Raw genomic sequence first — 18207 nt, forward strand, 5'->3', positions numbered from 1 at the left:
TCCCATCCACCCTCCATTAATGCAAATTTTTATTCTTATTCAATAACATCATCCTCTTGATGCACATTTGCAAAACGTTTCGACCGTGGTGCAAACGAACAACAAAAGGAGCATTATTTTTATTCACTACGTACCTATCTACTTATCTATACATATATCTACGTATATTTTTGCTTTTTATTCCTATCGCAACATTTTTTAATTTTGATTTTGATTACAGATCTGTAATTAATGAATATGCAATTGCACATTTGTCCTACATACTTATATTACTAAGAATGCCTACCAAAACGAGCGCTCGTAATTATATTATAAATTCGCTTAAATCTAACGCTTCCTAATTAAACACTGCAGTGTTTGACGATTATATCTTAATGACCATATATATATAAAAGTACAATGAATTTGTTGATTTTGTTGTCCTCACCAGAATACTTCCGGAAACAAACTGAAAAGGATTAAACACAATTTTCGAAAATAATACGGTTCAGATATTACCACTCATGAGAATCATTTTCTCTTTTCAATCATTTTCACCTTGTTTTACTTAATTAGATACATCGAATTGCATTTTTGGATGCTAGATTTTATATTGCGTTCCTTCCAATCTATTATCCGATATTATTAATTCACACTTCCTATAAAGATATTTCTCTGTAACAGAAACTCATTAATCGAATTCATACAAAGAAAAAAAAATGTAATACCTGAAAAGAAGATACATTAGTAACAATAAAATTTCACAAAAATCAAAGTAATGGTTAATGAATCATTTCCAAATAAGAAAACATGAAAAGTGAATTTCAGTACCAAAATAAAAACAGAAAAAGATTTATAAAATAAATTGTTATTAAGTAAGTGATTTCAGTTAGAAACATTAATTATTTCATTTTATTGCATAGTATTATTTAACAGTATTTCCAACAAACGAATGCTCAAAATTTTCAAAATTTAATTCAAGAAAAAGGACTGAGGCGCTGCGGGGGTATAGGGGAACCTGAAAAGAAAAGTTTGATTGCCTATAAGAGCAATCCCTAAGTAAACCCTATAAAACAAACCGAAATTACACGCAACACTAATTTAATAAATGCAAAAAAATGAAAAGTTTAATAACAATCACGAATTCATTCGCAACACTAATTTCATTAATTATATATATGTATAATACAAAAGCGTACGCGTGAGGGCTGCTCCATTCTGCGCAACACTAAGCTGAAAAAAAGAAAAAAAGAAAAAACGCGAACTATAACGCAACACTAATTATATCTACCGAATTTTATAAGACGCAACACTAATCTAAAAAAGGGGTACACAGCCAATCCAAGGCTGTACCACGGCAGCTGGTCCATAGCTGCCTTATGGACCATGGCAGCTCCATATACCGCAACTCTAATGCAAAACGCGAATATTCATTATCGCAATACTAATTAGCAGGGAACTCTATAAATTAATGCAAAGCAATCGCGTATTTATAAGTCGCAACACTGGGAAACAATCGCGCTAATATCATTCGCAACGCTATCTTTAACAGACATGTAATTAAAATGCAAAAGAGGGAATTCTCTAACCGTGGAGTTTTCATTCGCAACACTAAATTGAACCGTGGTCAATATTCGCAACACTAAATTGAAAACGCGATTTGCCCAAAATCATGGGGGTCACGGGCCCCCTCTTGTCCTGAAATTACAAAACTACAACTACAGGCAAGCACAGTGACAAAGTAGTAACGATAATGATTTCCCATCCTTTTTAGCAAAAGGATGCAAAATCATTAGTAGTTCCCCTTTTGAAAGACAGTTTGTCGGGGCGCTTCGGCACATAGCCTTTTCTTTCTTCGGGCGGTCCACCCACCTGAAACTTATATCTAAAGCTCGAGACTTGCAAATTCGCAAAACAAAAAAAACAAAAAACAATCAACAAAAAAGAAAAATCGCGAAACTCTAATTGACACGTGGACGAAAAAGGACTTTATATAAGTCGTTGTTCGTGCACACGTGCCGTGCTCGAGCAGAACTTGTGCGTTTCGTATCATCGCGATCGCGTATGACGACTTATGAAGTCGCCAAAAATTTGAAAAATTGTACAGATCGAATCAAAGGCGAACAGCATACTTCGTTCGCGTCGATTGGATCGTCAATTCTTCAAATATATTCCAGGTACAGGTTGATCACACGAAATCGCGCCTACCCGACCAAGAGACTGTGACAACCTGTCCCGGCCCTACCTACTTACGAACTATCACACACACCAGAAGGTATACTACCTACCTACCTAACGCTATATTTAAAAAAGGCAAAATCACATTCTCACAAAAATTCATTCCACGACCCCCATACACTCCACCCGGGCGCAAGAGCCTAAACTAGAGAGAACGTCCCGGGACGCCTCCGTCACCCGAGTTTCATCTCACATCACACTCTACGGTACGTACCATTTTTCACTGAAATCGTCTGGCAAGGCTAGCAATCATTGCGTATAATGATAATTACAAAATTTAATTAACTACTTGGATATAGAATATTTCATAATAATGGTAATAATCATGGTAATACTAATGGCAATACAGTCATTATAATGGTAATAATACTATTTGGTTTGTACGTTCATCGTACATCTTGTTGAATAAAATATGATTTCAAATTAAAAGTTAAATGAAAAAGTTACTAAACCGACGCAATCCCACAGCCTAAAAACACACACACCATATGTGGAAATTACATCGTGCACGATATACTAACGCAATGCCAGCCGCTTATTATTATTCTTATGAACTAGGTCATCGTGTCCATTGCCTCTACCCATCCAAGTAGCACCTGGGCACGTGAATGGGCTTTGGCAATAAACACGGAAGGGGTTAAACCTGAAAATCCTGATCTAGAAACATGATTAGTACATAAACATCTAACGGGCTAATATTTCACTATTTTAATAAAAATGACTCGACTTTGTAAATATAAAGCTTTAAGAACAAATACTGAAAAGCAAAATAGAGCAACTATGACGCAAACATGGTGCACTGCTAATATCAGCTGGCAACGAAGGGTCTCACGCCCCCTAGACTTGCGCCAGACGCTACATACCACCCACCCCACCTGGACGTCGTAACGCCAGGACAGAGTGCACCCCTTCGCTAAGAGCGCTACCCGCCCGTCCAACACGTTGCATCCAACGGTGTCAGATTGACGGACGCCCATAGTATAGACAAAAGGACTGCAGTTTAGAATATGGTAACATATTTTCATATGTTCCGTATTCTAAAACTGCGCCTGCAAAGGCCTAGTAATGCATGGGTATATCTCCCAGAGATGGTGTTCACGGTCTTATGCCGCGGAATCCTTGTAACTAATTTGATTAATTAAATAATAAAAAGGATTGAGTTTAAAAACCAAAAGGATTCCCACCGAATACTAGTCAGTGCATCGTCATATTTACTCCCGCGTCAGAAATTTCTCGCAACACTAATTTAATAAAGGCAAAACTCTAAAAAGGAATTTAATGTCAAAATTGAATTTCATATTTTATTAAAAGCAAAATGACTAATTAAGAATTCTTTACAATGAAAAAAGAATTTATTATGAAAATTAATAAAAAATTAAAACATCCTCGGGCGACTCCCTGCTCAGAGTAACTTTTCAAGAATACGCAAAATGTGTTGAAATAGATCACTCTGACTTGGAAATCTACCCGTCACGAATTGTCTTCTTGCACATAAATTGTTCAATTTTACATGAAATGAATTGAACTTCACTCCTCGTAAAAAGGTCTCAAATTATATTTGAATTTACAATGTACAAAATGTAATGAAATCAATGTAAAATCATAATTAATATGTATATTCAGTATACATATCATATTACCAATATTATATCGATTTGAATAAAAACTAAATAAAATTGTTTCTGTATTAAAATATTTCATATTCCACATTTAAGAACATTTAAGAGCATTCATATATTTCATAAATATCTATTGGAATATGTGGAATTGAAATGATATTAAAACGCGGTGTACAAGAAAACCTAGCCTGAACTAAACGAAATAAAACACAATGAAAATGTTACTACTCATGAGTATGTATAATCATACCCATGGTCACTGTACTAGCCAACCACGTATACAACCAGTAACCCGTGTCATGATTGGGCACCGGAGGAACCATAAAACATGCGACTCACCGTTCGCAGATATACTCTTCTCCCTGTAGAAGGATGCTCAACAACTAGGTAGGAGGATGCACACCAGGTAGGAGGTTGTCTTACAGGAGAAGACGGAAGCCATCAGGAATGTCCAGGAACTCGCCAAAATTCAAAAATTCATCTGTAACAAAAAAAGAGGAATTACGGTTAATTTTGAAAATTATCAATTCTTATTGTAATAAAATTATATATAAATTTGGATTTTATCAAATATTAGCAATGAAAAATAACTCTCAATTATCAAGTGTTGAAATCATAAAAATTCTACTGAATTAAAATTAATTAAATAAAGTAATAAGATACTTACACTCTTTCCTTATGGAGCAACGCCCAAGATTCCTCTTCAGTGGTGCCGTGACTCTAATACCGGATATATCGAGCAATGAAAAAAAAAAATTAAAAATAAAAATAAAGATATAAAGTACTAGAAACGCGACCGTGAATAATTTCCGGCAAACAATTATAGAGACTCTACTTTCGCGATGGAAAAAGAAAAATCAGAGCCTCGTTGCTCTAGAAAATATTTTATAATCCGCAGCAAACACTGACTCTACTTTCGCGTCATTCCTAATCGTACAATCGCAACTCTATTCAGGGCCAGTTCACCCTTGAGAAAATCAAAACATTGAAGGTATATTCGTACAAACACTGACTCTACCGACCGCATTGCGCGCGGCCACAACAATTCCTGTAAGAAAAACTAAGTGAGCAGGGTTGGGCTGGGTGGAAATATACAAAACAACATTCTTCCTATTGAGCGTTCATAACGGAAATACTGTTATTAATGGCTTGTCAATGAAAATATCGATGTTCGTGAAATATATTCGACGAGCACAAATATTTTTAAAGCTGAATATTGATCCTAGATTGAAATTAAATGTTTTAAATAATTGTTGATAATTATTCAATAAACTGAAAAATTAATTATCCTTTTTCTATTAATTGATCAAAGAAAGAAATATTCCTCTGATCTTTCCTTCCTTGATCTTGGTACCAATAATTAATTATCAAAAATGCTTACAATTAACAATAACTCAACAAAAAGAAAGTAATAATAAATATTACCAACTAATTACAATAAATCAAAACGTCACCAATTTTTACCGTGGAAAAATACAAATTTATGTAAATGAAATTTAACCAACAGCAGTAAACTTATGATTAACAAATGATCGAGCTTCATAATTTATGCAAAATATTTGAATAGTAAACTGGGTGTAAGTACCTATGAACAGAAGAACGCCCACAACACATCTTATTGCTTCGACGTTCGCGAGAGAAATGACGCGAGCTTCCTTCTCGCGGAAGTCCGGTCGGCACTCAGCACTTTTCGGTACTATTCGGACAGTTCCGCTATCGGCCTATACCTAACCAAGTACACGAACAGGTCTAAACAGGAATAATATTACGATGCTCAAGAAAGAACATTATTAAATTAAAAACAGCAAATTGTGTGAAATAGTACTAAAAACATTTAATAATGTTTAGGAAATTAGCAATATAAAAGGGAAACTAATTCGGATCCTGCTGTTCCATCTCATTGTACATTCACGGCAAGAGCAAAAATTTTCAACTTATGTATTTTCGAAAAAGACGTCGAATTAATGACAAAAATTAAGAATCTAGACTTCTCTTCGACTTTTCTTTCTGTTTTTTGTACTGTTAACACTTGAAAGGCAGTTTAATTTAATATTTAATGATATTTTAATCTTACCTGTTGCAGACACGTGCCAAACGGACGAAGCTTCGAAGAGAACTGATGCACTCCACCACACTCCGCGTACTGAACCCTTAAACGATGAATCTGATTGGTCGATATGGAAAGACGCAATAACGGACAACCAATGACAGCCATTAGTAGAAACTTCAAATTGCTTCGAAACTTTAATACTAAAATAAGGAAAAGGTTCGTTGAAAACTATTGACGCCATATTGTAATAAAGTCAAAATTACTTTTTTCAATTTAAAGCACCGAAATATAGGAAAGGAGATAGAAAAATACATAAGACATTAATGGTATTTAATAAATTATCATCATAAAAGCATAATAAATGAGAAATATGTTATTTTAATCCGTATCTATATCGGCAAAATAGGGTATAAATTTTCAGCTTACGCATTTCAGAAGACAATGTGGAAATGATGTCAGAAATCATAACTCCCATCTTCTCCTCAACTTTGCCTTCTGTTTTTTGTATTTTCGATACCTAACACACAATTTAATATTATATGATATGTTTGTCGTTATCCTTTGTCACCTTCTGTTTACACCAATGCGTGTGGTATGTACCTAAGAGGGGTTGAATAGAATGAGAACGTGATCAACATCTCTTGAAAGCGCTGTAATGGCGGGAATGTCATGGAACAGAATATTGTTTCACATGTGCATATTTTCTGTATTAATTACTACTAATTGTTCATTTGTAATGTTATTATAAATTTGTATATTTTTTTTGTATCAGTGTGAATTAACGGCTATTATTTATTTAAATGTTCATATGTGTACAACAGTGCTAGTAAATTGTCGAACTATTACGCGTAAGAAGAGGTTATCTCGTGACAAAATTATAATTTTTGATTGTAAGGCTTAACATTAAAGTACATGTGCACTGTTTCAATAAATTTCCTTCATAATGGATAGTTTAGCGACACAGATTTTGGAAGACAATGATTGTCAGCCAACACAGCAAATATCTTCTCCTGTAAATCAAGACAAAACATCAACAACACTGGTAAATCATAAATATTCTTTATATTTCTCCTTCTACGAGTATTTTTATACCTTATTAATTTATTCAGTATTTGAAATTATTTCATAGAATTGTAAAAAATGTATTATTTATTTGAGTATTATAATTGTTTCTCCATTAAAATATTTTAGATCGGAGTGTTAACTGTTGGTTCTACTAGATACCCAGTTAAAAAAGGAATTAATAAAATTGGAAGACATCCAACATGTAACATTATACTGAATGATCACGTAAGTCCTTGGAAATATTCAAAATAAATTAGTATATGAAAAATATTTTATTTTTGTCGTAAAATAATGAATATAAAGAAAGAAGGTTTAAATTAAATTGGTACAATTTGTGATATCAGTATGAAACATTATTACAGTTCTTCTGATCTACTAGATGCAGTCTTTAATTTGTTTTCATTTAAATTGAGGGAGTTCCAAAACTCTGCGTCTCCAAAGTTTGTAGCACTTTCCATATGAATGTTTTGTGGTCCAGCAATGTGTACATAGTTAAGGGTCTTTTCTTTTGGATTTAATCTTGACCATTGCACAGTACCCACTTTTGGAACACTATATCAGTTTATAAAAAAAATATGTAATATAATTTGATTTTCCTAAAAACATAACACACACTAATTTACTCACCTGTTAGTTACAAATGATACCCAAAAATCAATTAACACTTGTTGCATCTTAAGATCATTTGGAGTTGTTGTAGGGTCAAGGAAAAATGTGTCTACCACATAGTATGCATCATCTGCATGACTCACACCTGCATAAAGTACTTGTTATTTAAAATTCTGTTCCTTCTAACATATTGATTTCTCTATTGAAATAACATACCATAATTAGTACTAGTTCCGCTCAAAGCTTCGCTAAAACTGTGCGCGCCTCTGTAGGAAAAATAGTAATACCAGACAGGTTGCTTATTAACTTTGGCCTGCATTCTAGCAGCTTTTACACTGTCAGTAACAAAGAATCTATCGCTAGATAATTTTATTAAAGATTTTGTTGATTCTTCTATTTTCTTTGTTCCAAAGTAGTGTTTTTTAATAAGTCTGGCAACTTCAACATGTTCCTCTTTGGGTGAAGTGTAATTGTAATCAAGGAAATGAGGTGCAAGAAGGTCCCAGTTATCGTCCAACGTTTTCAAAGCTTCTGGTTTAGCAATAAATTCTGAAAAATACATCGTTGTATTGAAAAAACCGACTACGTATAATGACTTCCGATTTTCTATCCTGTACTCCTTACCAGCGACAGGGTATAATCCGTCTTCGCTTACCACTCCAGTGACCCAAGGAACATCTTGAACGTCTCCGCTATTCACGATTTCAGCGGGCGTTCGATCAATGAATGGTTCGTCCCCATATTTCTCAGGGACTGGACCAAATGGCGTGAATGGATTGTTATAGAACCGCTACAATCAAGTTATTCTGTTCGAATGAATATAGTTCGAGACTACTCGCTTTACTGATTTGTCTCATTAGACTGTAATATCGACATTCCTATATAAAGATGCAAAATATTTACCAAAAATTTGCCGAGAGCCTCAACCATGACGTTGCCCGGACGGTATCTGAGACAATGTATCATATCTCTTACATTATTTGTAGGGCAACCCATGAGAGCACCTACTTGCTTAGCCTTTTGTGCAGAATTTTCTGTCTGTGTCCAACAGTCGAAAGCGGTACCACTAATTGAGATACCACCTGCATTACACAACAAGAGAACAAAATTTACATGTAATAAATCATAGATCAAGATCTTTCTCAAAAAAAGAGTCACCAATCGAAAATACCTTGGAAGAGACCAGCACTCATGGGAGACAAATAGTGATAATGAACGCTCGCACCACCAGCGCTTAAACCAATCAAGGTCACTCGATTTGGATCACCACCGAACCACTCGATATTCTCTGAGACCCATCGTAGGGCCATACTTTGGTCTTTCAGTCCCATATTACCAGGGACTACTTCGTCTTCGGTGCTAAGGAATCCTTGGAAGAAAATTCTCGTATATCATATCGTCCAACGCAAAAACTTGCCACGGAAGCTTGAAATTAGAAGATACCTAATATTCCAAGACGATAGTTGAACGTAACAAATACAACATCACGGTCCATAAGGTATTTAGCACCCATGGACATGCCGGAACCGTACTGAAAGGCTCCTCCATGAATCCAAAAGATCACCGGCAATGGTTTAGAGGATTCCTTGACATCTGCTGGTACATAAATGTTTAAATAAAGGCAGTCTTCAGCACCTTCGACTTTCTTATTTGGATCAGAAGACTCTTGGTTGTATTGCAAGCAGGGAGAGCCAAATTTGTTCGCCGGGAGTTCGCCCATCCATGGTGGCAGCCGTTGAGGAGGCTAAATGAAACAAATGTGATAAATTACGTAACGCCTCGTCCGTCGATAAGAATCCTCAATATTTCACAGTTATAATCTTGAAGAAGGAAGAGATTTTCTCTACCTTGAACCGAAGTTTGCCAGTTGGAGGTAGGGCGTAAGGGATTCCCACGTAGGCTTCGTACTGTCTTCCATCAGCAGACACTTCATAATATCCCTTGACAGCACCCAGAGGAGTTCGACGTCTCGGCGACTCTTCCAGGCTCCATGCCAGCGTTACAAGCCCAGAGAGGAGCAGCAGGATTGGCAGTCTCGTCATCTTCGGCAGAATGAAGGCAACTCGGCCAGTTCCCTTTATTTATTACGCACTTTTCGATGATTCGTGGCGTATGTAAATTAGATAAATATACAACAACAGACACACCGATGTAAGACTTGTTAGTATGAACTAAATACCAATCAGCCGATTATTCTCCCTACTCTGTATCTTGTGTAACAGTTATCGTTGTCGAAACGAGGTTTCTCGTAATAGAGTACGCGCACAACAGTGAAACGGGTGAAAATATTGATGCATATTTGCACCTCCTTTTGTTGACTAAACGATGATAAGATACAGTTGTTAGATAGTAATTATTTACTTTAATAATTCAGACATAAAATTATTTTTGAATGTATATTGTAATCGAAGACCGAGCGGCGGTAACATGTATAGAGAAAAAAATATTTAGAACAGTGACTTTGACAACATATTTCAAGATCATTGAAATCGGTGAGGAATCACTACAGTAAATAATTACCAAATAAATCACTATTACTCTATTAACACTTATATTTTATTTTGTTCAAACGAAATACTCATGTCTGTCTTATGTATACTAATCTATTTAAATATGAAGATTCATATGTACTTTGAAAGAAACAAAAAAAATTGATAAGTTCCGCGTCATGTTGAAATTATATTACATTTATCTTAACGTGCTTGATTTAGCATAATTTTCCATTAGTCTGTAATATTTTTAGGAATGTCATTACCCGATGCCTCATAATTATAGTTAAGTAGATTTATCTGTTTCTCGAGCGTGTTTTATTGGTTTAATTCAATCGAATTTAAGATACAATGACAAAGTATTGGAAAATTATGTTTATGTGTTGATGGTGTATATTGATTGAAATGTTTATTGATGATATCTATATCAGCGATGAATTTATTGATGGGTTTATTTATGATATCATTATATCAATGATAACTAAGATTTCATAAAAATATATTATCAAACAGAATAAAGACGTGATGGTAAGAAAGCAAAAGTGTATCCTTACTCGTTACGTCCAACAAGTAAACATACCACTGTAATCATGATCAATCTGTATCACGTAAAATGTTTTAATAACCGTTTAATCGCACAAATTAAATGTATTTTAAGTCGAAATTTTTCATTTGTATCTTAAGTTCGAACCAATATCAATCTTTATTATTTTTTACCCATCTTTATCCATGAAAACATTGTATGTAATTAAAGCGACGATTGAAATTAATGCGACCTATTTTATCAGACTACAGAAGTATTAAATTCTAAAGACCATTTTACTACATTATAAGGGAACTAATCATTTGTTTATTTTCTACTTGATTATAAACAGAAAGATATCAACAGACGAATAACAAGACTAGAATAAACTTATCGAAATAGGAAGATAATTAATTAATGAAGAGACCGTTTTAATTTACAGACGGTATCAAAGAAACATGCAGAAATTGAAGCTAACAGCCCCGAAGCAACGATATGGATCTGCGACCTGCATTCTTCCAACAAGACAAAACTAAACAATGTAATGAAAATTCTAACTACACCTGTAAATTTAATTTCTTTCCTTATCTTTTCAATTTGAGATTATAAACTCTTAGCTGATAGGATTCATATCCAATTAAATATAGGAATTTGATTTTTAAGTATGTTATTAATACGGATGAAATACTTTTTATATTGTAAAACCTTGTGGAAAGTTTATCTGATAAGCGCAATTACTCAAGAGCTAACGTATCACCATCCATTGTAATACTGTTACTTAAATAGTCCGAACCTTTCTTCCTTAGTCAGTTTTACGGCCAGGTCGGTGCTACGAGCTTAAAGATGGAAGCGTTCTCGGGTTTGGGATGATACAAGCGATCTTCGAAGTCTGTCCATTATTGGACGACTCCGCGATCCCAGAAACTCCATTACCATCTCGACAAAAAAATCAACTAGTTATTCCAGGAACACCTGACTCGTCAACTGAGATGGTAATTATACCTCTCGAGATCATAATCCTTGAATATTGTTTTAGAAATATTATAACGTACATACATTGAACAGAGTAACGCATCCACTATGGGAGACGTGTCCACGATCCCTGCGACCCAAGCTAACGATCGGGAACCAACGTTTCGACGTCCATCCGTTCCTCAAAGGAATTCTACGGGCAGCAAGAAGAAGCATTTTCCTCGTGACTCCTCCGTCGACGACAGCCTAGACGATTCTAGGAGTTTTACCACGGGAGACAAAGAAAATGTAGGTAAACCGAAAGTCAACACTCACGATCTGGAGACCCAGAAGCAATTCGAATCGCAAAACGAAACGAGCATCGATATTCACGATATCGAGACTCAAAAGATTGACCTGAGCAACATCAAAATTTCTACGGGTCTACCGCAACAGGAAGTAGTCGATATTCATGACATGGAGACACAGAAAGAGGAAACTGAAGATAACGTAACTGGTACTAGTGGAACGAATGTGTCATATGACGTGGACATTCATGATATGATAACACCGAAGAGATTTTGTACTGAAAATGCAGATGATAATACTCAAAATGAGAATCTTGAGACCACTACAGAGTTGTTAAAGATTCCAGTTAGAGAAGAGATGTCCTCTTTGAATATAGAAATTACCGATGAAGGTGAAACAGCAGATGATGCGAAGGACAAGGAAATGAATCCTGAAGAGTTCCTGCAGTTGTCGCCCGCCACGAATTTCGAGGAGGATTATTCAGTACTTGATAAGAGCCACGATGTACTTGGATCGCAGAACTTATTGGACCACATAATCGAAGATGACGAAGTAATGGATCAGGTGAAATTGAAATCAACATCCGTGAAGTCTACAAATGTAGATGACGAACAGAGCACCGACGATGAAAACATCTTTGACGCAGCGACCCAAGTTAAAATCCATGACGAGAATGATGGCAAAGATGCATCTCAACACGATGCGACCAAGATTTCGCAGGGAACAGATGATTCCGACGAAACGAATCAAGGAGTATTTCAAAGTTACTCCTACGTCAGAAGCAAAGACAGTAAGAAATCCTCCCAGCATGAAGCTAGCGACGATTCGGATACCGACGAAGAGGGTCAGTTTGTGAAAATAGCTTTACAAGAAAGGCAGAATATTTCTTCTTCCTTTGAAAAGCGACGAAGCGATGTCAGCGAAATGAAAAATAGTCGCGGCTCGAGCAAAGACTCGGAAGATATGTTTAATATGCTTACTCAACACGTGAACCCGGCAAATAAAAATGCGATGATCGTGGAGAACGATGGCGATGAAGTCTTCGATGCGCCCACGCAAGTAGTAGAGAAATTCAAAACAGATATAAAAATAGAAGACAGTGATTTGATGCCAACACAAATTCTGTCGACGGTCGAATCTTCTGCGAAAGAAGTTCCTTCGGTCAGTTTATCGAAGCGTAAAGAAAACGCAGTCGAAGATGACATTACTGAAATAGAGGACGATGTAGCTACTCAAATAATTACTCCTCCAGAGGATCGTGATAAATCACCCAGTCCGAATGAAAATCATTTAAAAGAGACCAGCATCGATGGCATTGACTATGAAACGGCGCCTACTCAATTAATCAGCGATGTCGAGAGAAACAGATCAACGAGAAAGTCTAATGTATCCAAGAAAGTAAATTTTAATGATTCTTTGGAAAAAAATCTGAATGCAATGTTCTGTGGTGAAAACGAGGATTCCCTTGAAAATCAGGAAGAGATATCTACTCAGGTTCTTAAAAACGTGTTGCAATCATCTCAATGCAATGATGAATCACAAAATGAAAATTCTAAATCTAATTTAAATAGCAAATCTCCGACGATCGATAAGGTACAAAAATCCATCGAAAGAAGAAAATCTAAGGCAGCTTCATTAGGCAGAAAAACTTATAATTTAAGGGATGCAAACGATGATAGCAACTCCCAAAATATGGAGAATTATTTCTCTTCCTTTACTTCAGCGCGGAAACGCAATGTCCTAGCGGATTCCCAAGACCTATCTGATTCTAGCGAAGATACATCCGATAATAAAACGAAAAAGAAATCAGCTGATGAATTAACAGCTGTTGATAATACGAAAGATAATGTTGACGAAAGTCCATCTAGATCCAGATCTAAAACTCCATCAACGCCAAGATCACTGAGAAGAAGTAAACGCGAAGAATCAACAGTAGTAGAAGAAATAGGGGTTCCTAAAAGTATCAAAGATACATCGATTGATACCGAAGAATTTAAATCGTCGAAACCTAACCCTAAAAATTCATCAATGCCAGAATCGACGGAAAAAAGTAAATGGCAAGAATCAAAAGTTGTAGAAGTATCGAATCCAGAAACTGTCGCAGGTGTAAGCACATCGAATGATACAGAAGAACCTCAACAAAGTAATATAACGTACGATTACGAAGACATATTGGACGGTTTGCCAGAGGTTAGAATTTCAAATACAATATACAATTACGAAGAGACAGTGGACGACGCGCTAGAGGTTAGAATTTCAGATACATTATCGAATCCGCCAAGTCCAACATTGGCAACACCAATGGCTCGTAGAATGAATACTCGGTCGAAGAAGAATACTGAGAATGTTGTTTCAAAAAAGAAAAGGGTTGGAGGAAAATCGTCTCGAAAAGCATCGGTTGGTCGTAAAAACACGGAAAACGCTGTGCCTTATCAGTTTATCAGTAAATCGGACTCGTCGAGTCGTCGGGGAAGCATGCCGCAGGAACTTCCTGTCAACATCAACGCCGACGTGCCCAGGGAAATAGACGAGAAAGTAAATAAAAATTCTAAGCGATTAACGAGAAATTCGATAATCGGTAGTTCACAGATAAAGAAGGGAAACGATTCTCTTCGCGATAGAAAATCGATTCCTTCCAATAGTAACGTGCAAAAACAGACGAGCCAGAGTCCTTCCGTTCAGAGTAGCGGAAGAACTCGTAATTCCAGTAAAAGGGATGTTGATCGTTCGTCTATTTTTCAGGTAGCAAATGAAGCTCCGATCGAAAATATTACCGAACCTGCGGAACCAAATACCAACGCATCTCGCAGTAGAAAGAGAACGCTTAGCGCAGTGGAAGTGGCTGAAAGTAGCGCTATTAAAAAACTTCGAGAAGATGCTGATGAAAGTACGCGTGCATCTACCAGAGGTCGAAAGATTAGCGCCAAAAACAGTCCAGTCAACAGAAGATACTCCGCAAACATTCTGAACTTTGTTACTAATAAAAATTCACCGATCGATATGAAAACTAAAGAAAACTCAAAGTTACCGCTCGATGAAACAAATTTAATAAATAAACAAGCGGTGATTAATCTTGTTAGATTGACATCACAGAGTCCAACAGGATCAATGTCTCCGAGTGTCCCAGTAGAATCGGTGGCTAAAGATACCGTAACTGATGTAACGAAACAAACTCGGGTTGATGAAACGTCCAAGGCGAAAAACCGTAAAACTGTTTCGAAACTGCGTCAAGTTAGGAGCCGAAAAGCAAACAAACAGCAGGAAGTTACGATAGAAGATAGCAGTTCGCAAGGAGAGGAATCGCAAGAGGTGGAGAAAATCATGAGCGGTTCGATGATGGAGCAAAGTATCAAAGAGGATGCAGATATAAAGAAAGATGTAGAAAGAAATAAAAAAGGTGTAAACGTTAGGAATACCAGAAAACGCGCGCAGACAAATACTCTAACCGATGAATACGAAAGCAGTGTTTCTTCTGAAGATGCACACTTTGAGGTACCCGCTACGAAAAGCAAACGAGCGAAAATTTCGAAAACTATTTCAAATGTTAAGGAAGAAGCTGTTAGGAAAACAAGAAATAGTAGACAGTCGCTAAGATCCAGTCAGATCAAGCCAGAGATAATTTCCGAGTCCTCTTCGGAGGAACGTTTAGAAAGTAGCGGTAATCAGAATGATTTGAATAATACTGTAAGCAAAACTAATAATGCTAAACAGAAAGGAACTAAACCGAAGGCGGTAAAGCTGAAAGGTAACAAGAAACAGAACAAACTTGAAGAAAAGAGTGTTTCCTCAGAAATGAACTCCAGTGTCGACGATGCATCGATTGTTTCGATATCTAATAGAACTCGTAGAAGTACTTCTTCCATATCATCGCCATTCAAGATAAAACATAAAATTTTATTTACGGGTATACCAGCTACCGATTACAGAAGGTTATTAACAAAATTGGGTAAGTATTGACTTATACATACAGGTTTTAAAATGCAATTTTATTAATGTTTTTTTCTTGCAGGTGCGTCTCAAGTTGAAGATCCAACAAAATGCACAGTATTGGTTACTGACAAAGTTCGACGAACCGTTAAATTTTTATGCGCTTTAGCACAAGCTGTGCCAATAGTTTCGGTCGATTGGTTAATTGAAAGTGAAAAAGTTGGACACTTCATAGATCTAGAAAATTATATATTGAAAGATCCTGCCGCAGAAGCTACATTTGGTTTCAGACTAAGAAGCAGCTGGGAAAAAGCGAAACAGGATAAACTTCTTGAGGGTTACAGTATTGTATTGACACCGAACGTGGCACCGCCACCTCTACCAGATTTAAAAAGTAAGCCTTCATAATTAAAATATTTTAAATTTCGTTATAGAAATAATTTATCGTTTACAGGCATAATTGTTTCATGCGGTGGTAAAGCTTTGATGCGACCACCGACATCTTGGCCTCGGAAAGCGGTGATCATTTCCCGCGAAGAAGATTTAATAAACGCAAAGAAATTTGCTGCCAAAGCACCAGAAACTGTCACTATCCAGTCAACAGAATTTATATTAACAGGTATTTTGCAACAAGAATTGAATTTCGTTAAATACAAGTTAACGTAAATTCTACTTTGTATATATCGGAGTTTATACATATTTCTTATTTTTCCATAAATGTAAAAGTGAAGTAAATTACAATAAACGTAATTTTCTGTTCGTATAAAATTTATTTTATACCTACTATTTACAAATATATACGAAATGTTTTCAGAGAAACTGTACAATCTGAACTTCGAATTCTATATGCTGAAATAAACAGAGAAAAGTTTCTTATTGTAAATTGGATACTTCATTTCCAGCATACCAAGCACCATTACAGGGACCATACAATGATAAATATTTTCATTACTGATTATAAACTTTATTCATCAGAATTACGTACAGATTTTCAACCCGATACTTTCAACTTTTAAACAAACTAAAAAAAAACTTATCAAATTAAATGGAAACCTTTTCAACATACTTGACAAAAAAATGCATTTTTTAAATATTGAACTTCTTTCGTCAAATTACCGAACTTAGCAAACTGCTTTCATACCAATGGAATATTTTTAATTGGATGTTCAATATCTACAAGTTTTACGTGTAAGTCCAATACGAATATTACCAGATATATCCTAACATGACGAAAACTACAGACTCAAGTAACTCTGTATCAAGAGCAGTCCTACCTAAGTATATGTTTGGATAATCTATAAATGGTGATATGACTAAATGACGATTACAAGATGCAGTAAACATTTATTATCCCATGTGTACTAATCTTATTCTAAGTGAGAATCTATGTTCAGCGAGTAAATGCATTGCCGAAGATAAGAGATAAAAAAAAAACTGTTATGTGTATATTCCAGTATCTTCAAGAGAGATTATGGTTTGTCAGAGTTGACAAATGTTCTTTCTAGAAGTATGGACAGGAAAGCCCAAGGTCCTGGAACAGAAATACACAACACAATGAAACAATGAGAAAAAAAAATTGTCTATAATTAGTTTGATATCAAAGAATGATCTAATTATGTACTTTGAGATACTACATGTGTTAACACAATCAGTTATATTCTTTTCTACGTTTATCGCATTGTACACAAATCGAAAGCAACAAGTGTTCAAGAAATGAGTCATCTACAAAATGGTGGCGCAGCGATAAAAAAAACAATAACAATGCTAAGGACGACTTTCTATAACGGTAAAATAAAAAAACAAAAACTGATGGACGACTGAAATTTAAGTTCACCGATTAATGCTCAATTAAGAGATATACGGGTTCACCTGCACGTAGCAGGAACATCAAAAATATAAACGCGCAAAAACCCGGCCAAGGTTGCCGACTATCCCGGCTGCGCTTCAATCAATAACGCGTAATACAATATAAATGTTGAAAATTATGTTGTAGTTTATTGAATAATTCTTTTTTTTTTCTTACAGTTTATGCTTTGGTTTTTCCTTCATCACGATGCTGGTGCTGATGGTGTCGTTTGTGCTCGGAATTCATCAGTTTAGTCATGATCTTTCTAGAATGGCCGCACGGGTCAAAGTGATTTGTGTGAGTAAGGGCTTCCCGTTTACTCCGTTGTTTACCGCTATGCCCGGTGAAAATATGCTTGTCGTAATCGTAGTTGAAATGCTCGTATTCGTCAACGACGTACTCATCCGACATTGCTTCCGGGTCGTTAAGCTTGTTCATGAGGTAATACAATGTAATTTGCGTATTCACTCACTTGCGAACGAAATAGTCTCTTTTCTTGCGTTTTTGTTTCAATACTGCTCCGATGCGCCCGGCTGCAGCTCCTTATATAGTTTGATTGAGGTAACTTGCGCATGCCCAGTATCCAGTGATGTCTTTAGTAT

The 18207-nt window shown here is 35.9% G+C and overlaps 3 protein-coding genes across 7 annotated transcripts; 1 reads left to right on the forward strand and 2 right to left on the reverse strand.

Annotated features, from left to right (window-relative positions):
* Positions 1-6433: 6433 nt before the first annotated feature.
* Positions 6434-18069, forward strand: mu2 (mutator 2). 5 transcript variants are annotated; one of them, XM_034326794.2, is made up of 8 exons: positions 6437-6928; positions 7078-7176; positions 11015-11113; positions 11379-11564; positions 11638-14367; positions 14575-15778; positions 15842-16153; positions 16214-18069. In XM_034326794.2, the coding sequence occupies exons 1-8, from the start codon at positions 6830-6832 to the stop codon at positions 16423-16425; spliced, it is 4941 nt and encodes a 1646-aa protein (XP_034182685.2). In that variant the 5' UTR covers positions 6437-6829; the 3' UTR covers positions 16426-18069. The 5 variants fall into 5 exon arrangements, with proteins under 5 accessions (XP_034182682.2, XP_034182683.2, XP_034182681.2 ...); XM_034326791.2 differs by having other exon boundaries at positions 6434-6928; positions 11638-15778; positions 16194-16357; XM_034326790.2 differs by having other exon boundaries at positions 6436-6928; positions 11638-15778.
* Positions 7209-9602, reverse strand: Jhe (juvenile hormone esterase). The gene is made up of 8 exons (XM_034326799.2): positions 9408-9602; positions 9004-9304; positions 8732-8929; positions 8464-8642; positions 8185-8350; positions 7777-8109; positions 7579-7705; positions 7209-7503 (listed from the first exon to the last, which is right to left on the reverse strand). Exons 1-8 carry the CDS (start codon positions 9600-9602, stop codon positions 7308-7310), a joined length of 1695 nt encoding a protein of 564 aa, XP_034182690.2. The 3' UTR covers positions 7209-7307.
* LOC117605446 (nuclear protein 1) lies at positions 17182-18043 on the reverse strand. The gene is made up of 2 exons (XM_034326809.2): positions 17783-18043; positions 17182-17290 (listed from the first exon to the last, which is right to left on the reverse strand). The coding sequence occupies exon 1, from the start codon at positions 18041-18043 to the stop codon at positions 17786-17788; it is 258 nt and encodes an 85-aa protein (XP_034182700.1). The 3' UTR covers positions 17182-17290; positions 17783-17785.
* Positions 18070-18207: the final 138 nt, after the last annotated feature.

Source organism: Osmia lignaria, chromosome 3, assembly GCF_051020975.1.
Source record: "Osmia lignaria lignaria isolate PbOS001 chromosome 3, iyOsmLign1, whole genome shotgun sequence".
In the NCBI taxonomy this organism is placed as follows: Eukaryota; Metazoa; Arthropoda; class Insecta; order Hymenoptera; family Megachilidae; genus Osmia; species Osmia lignaria.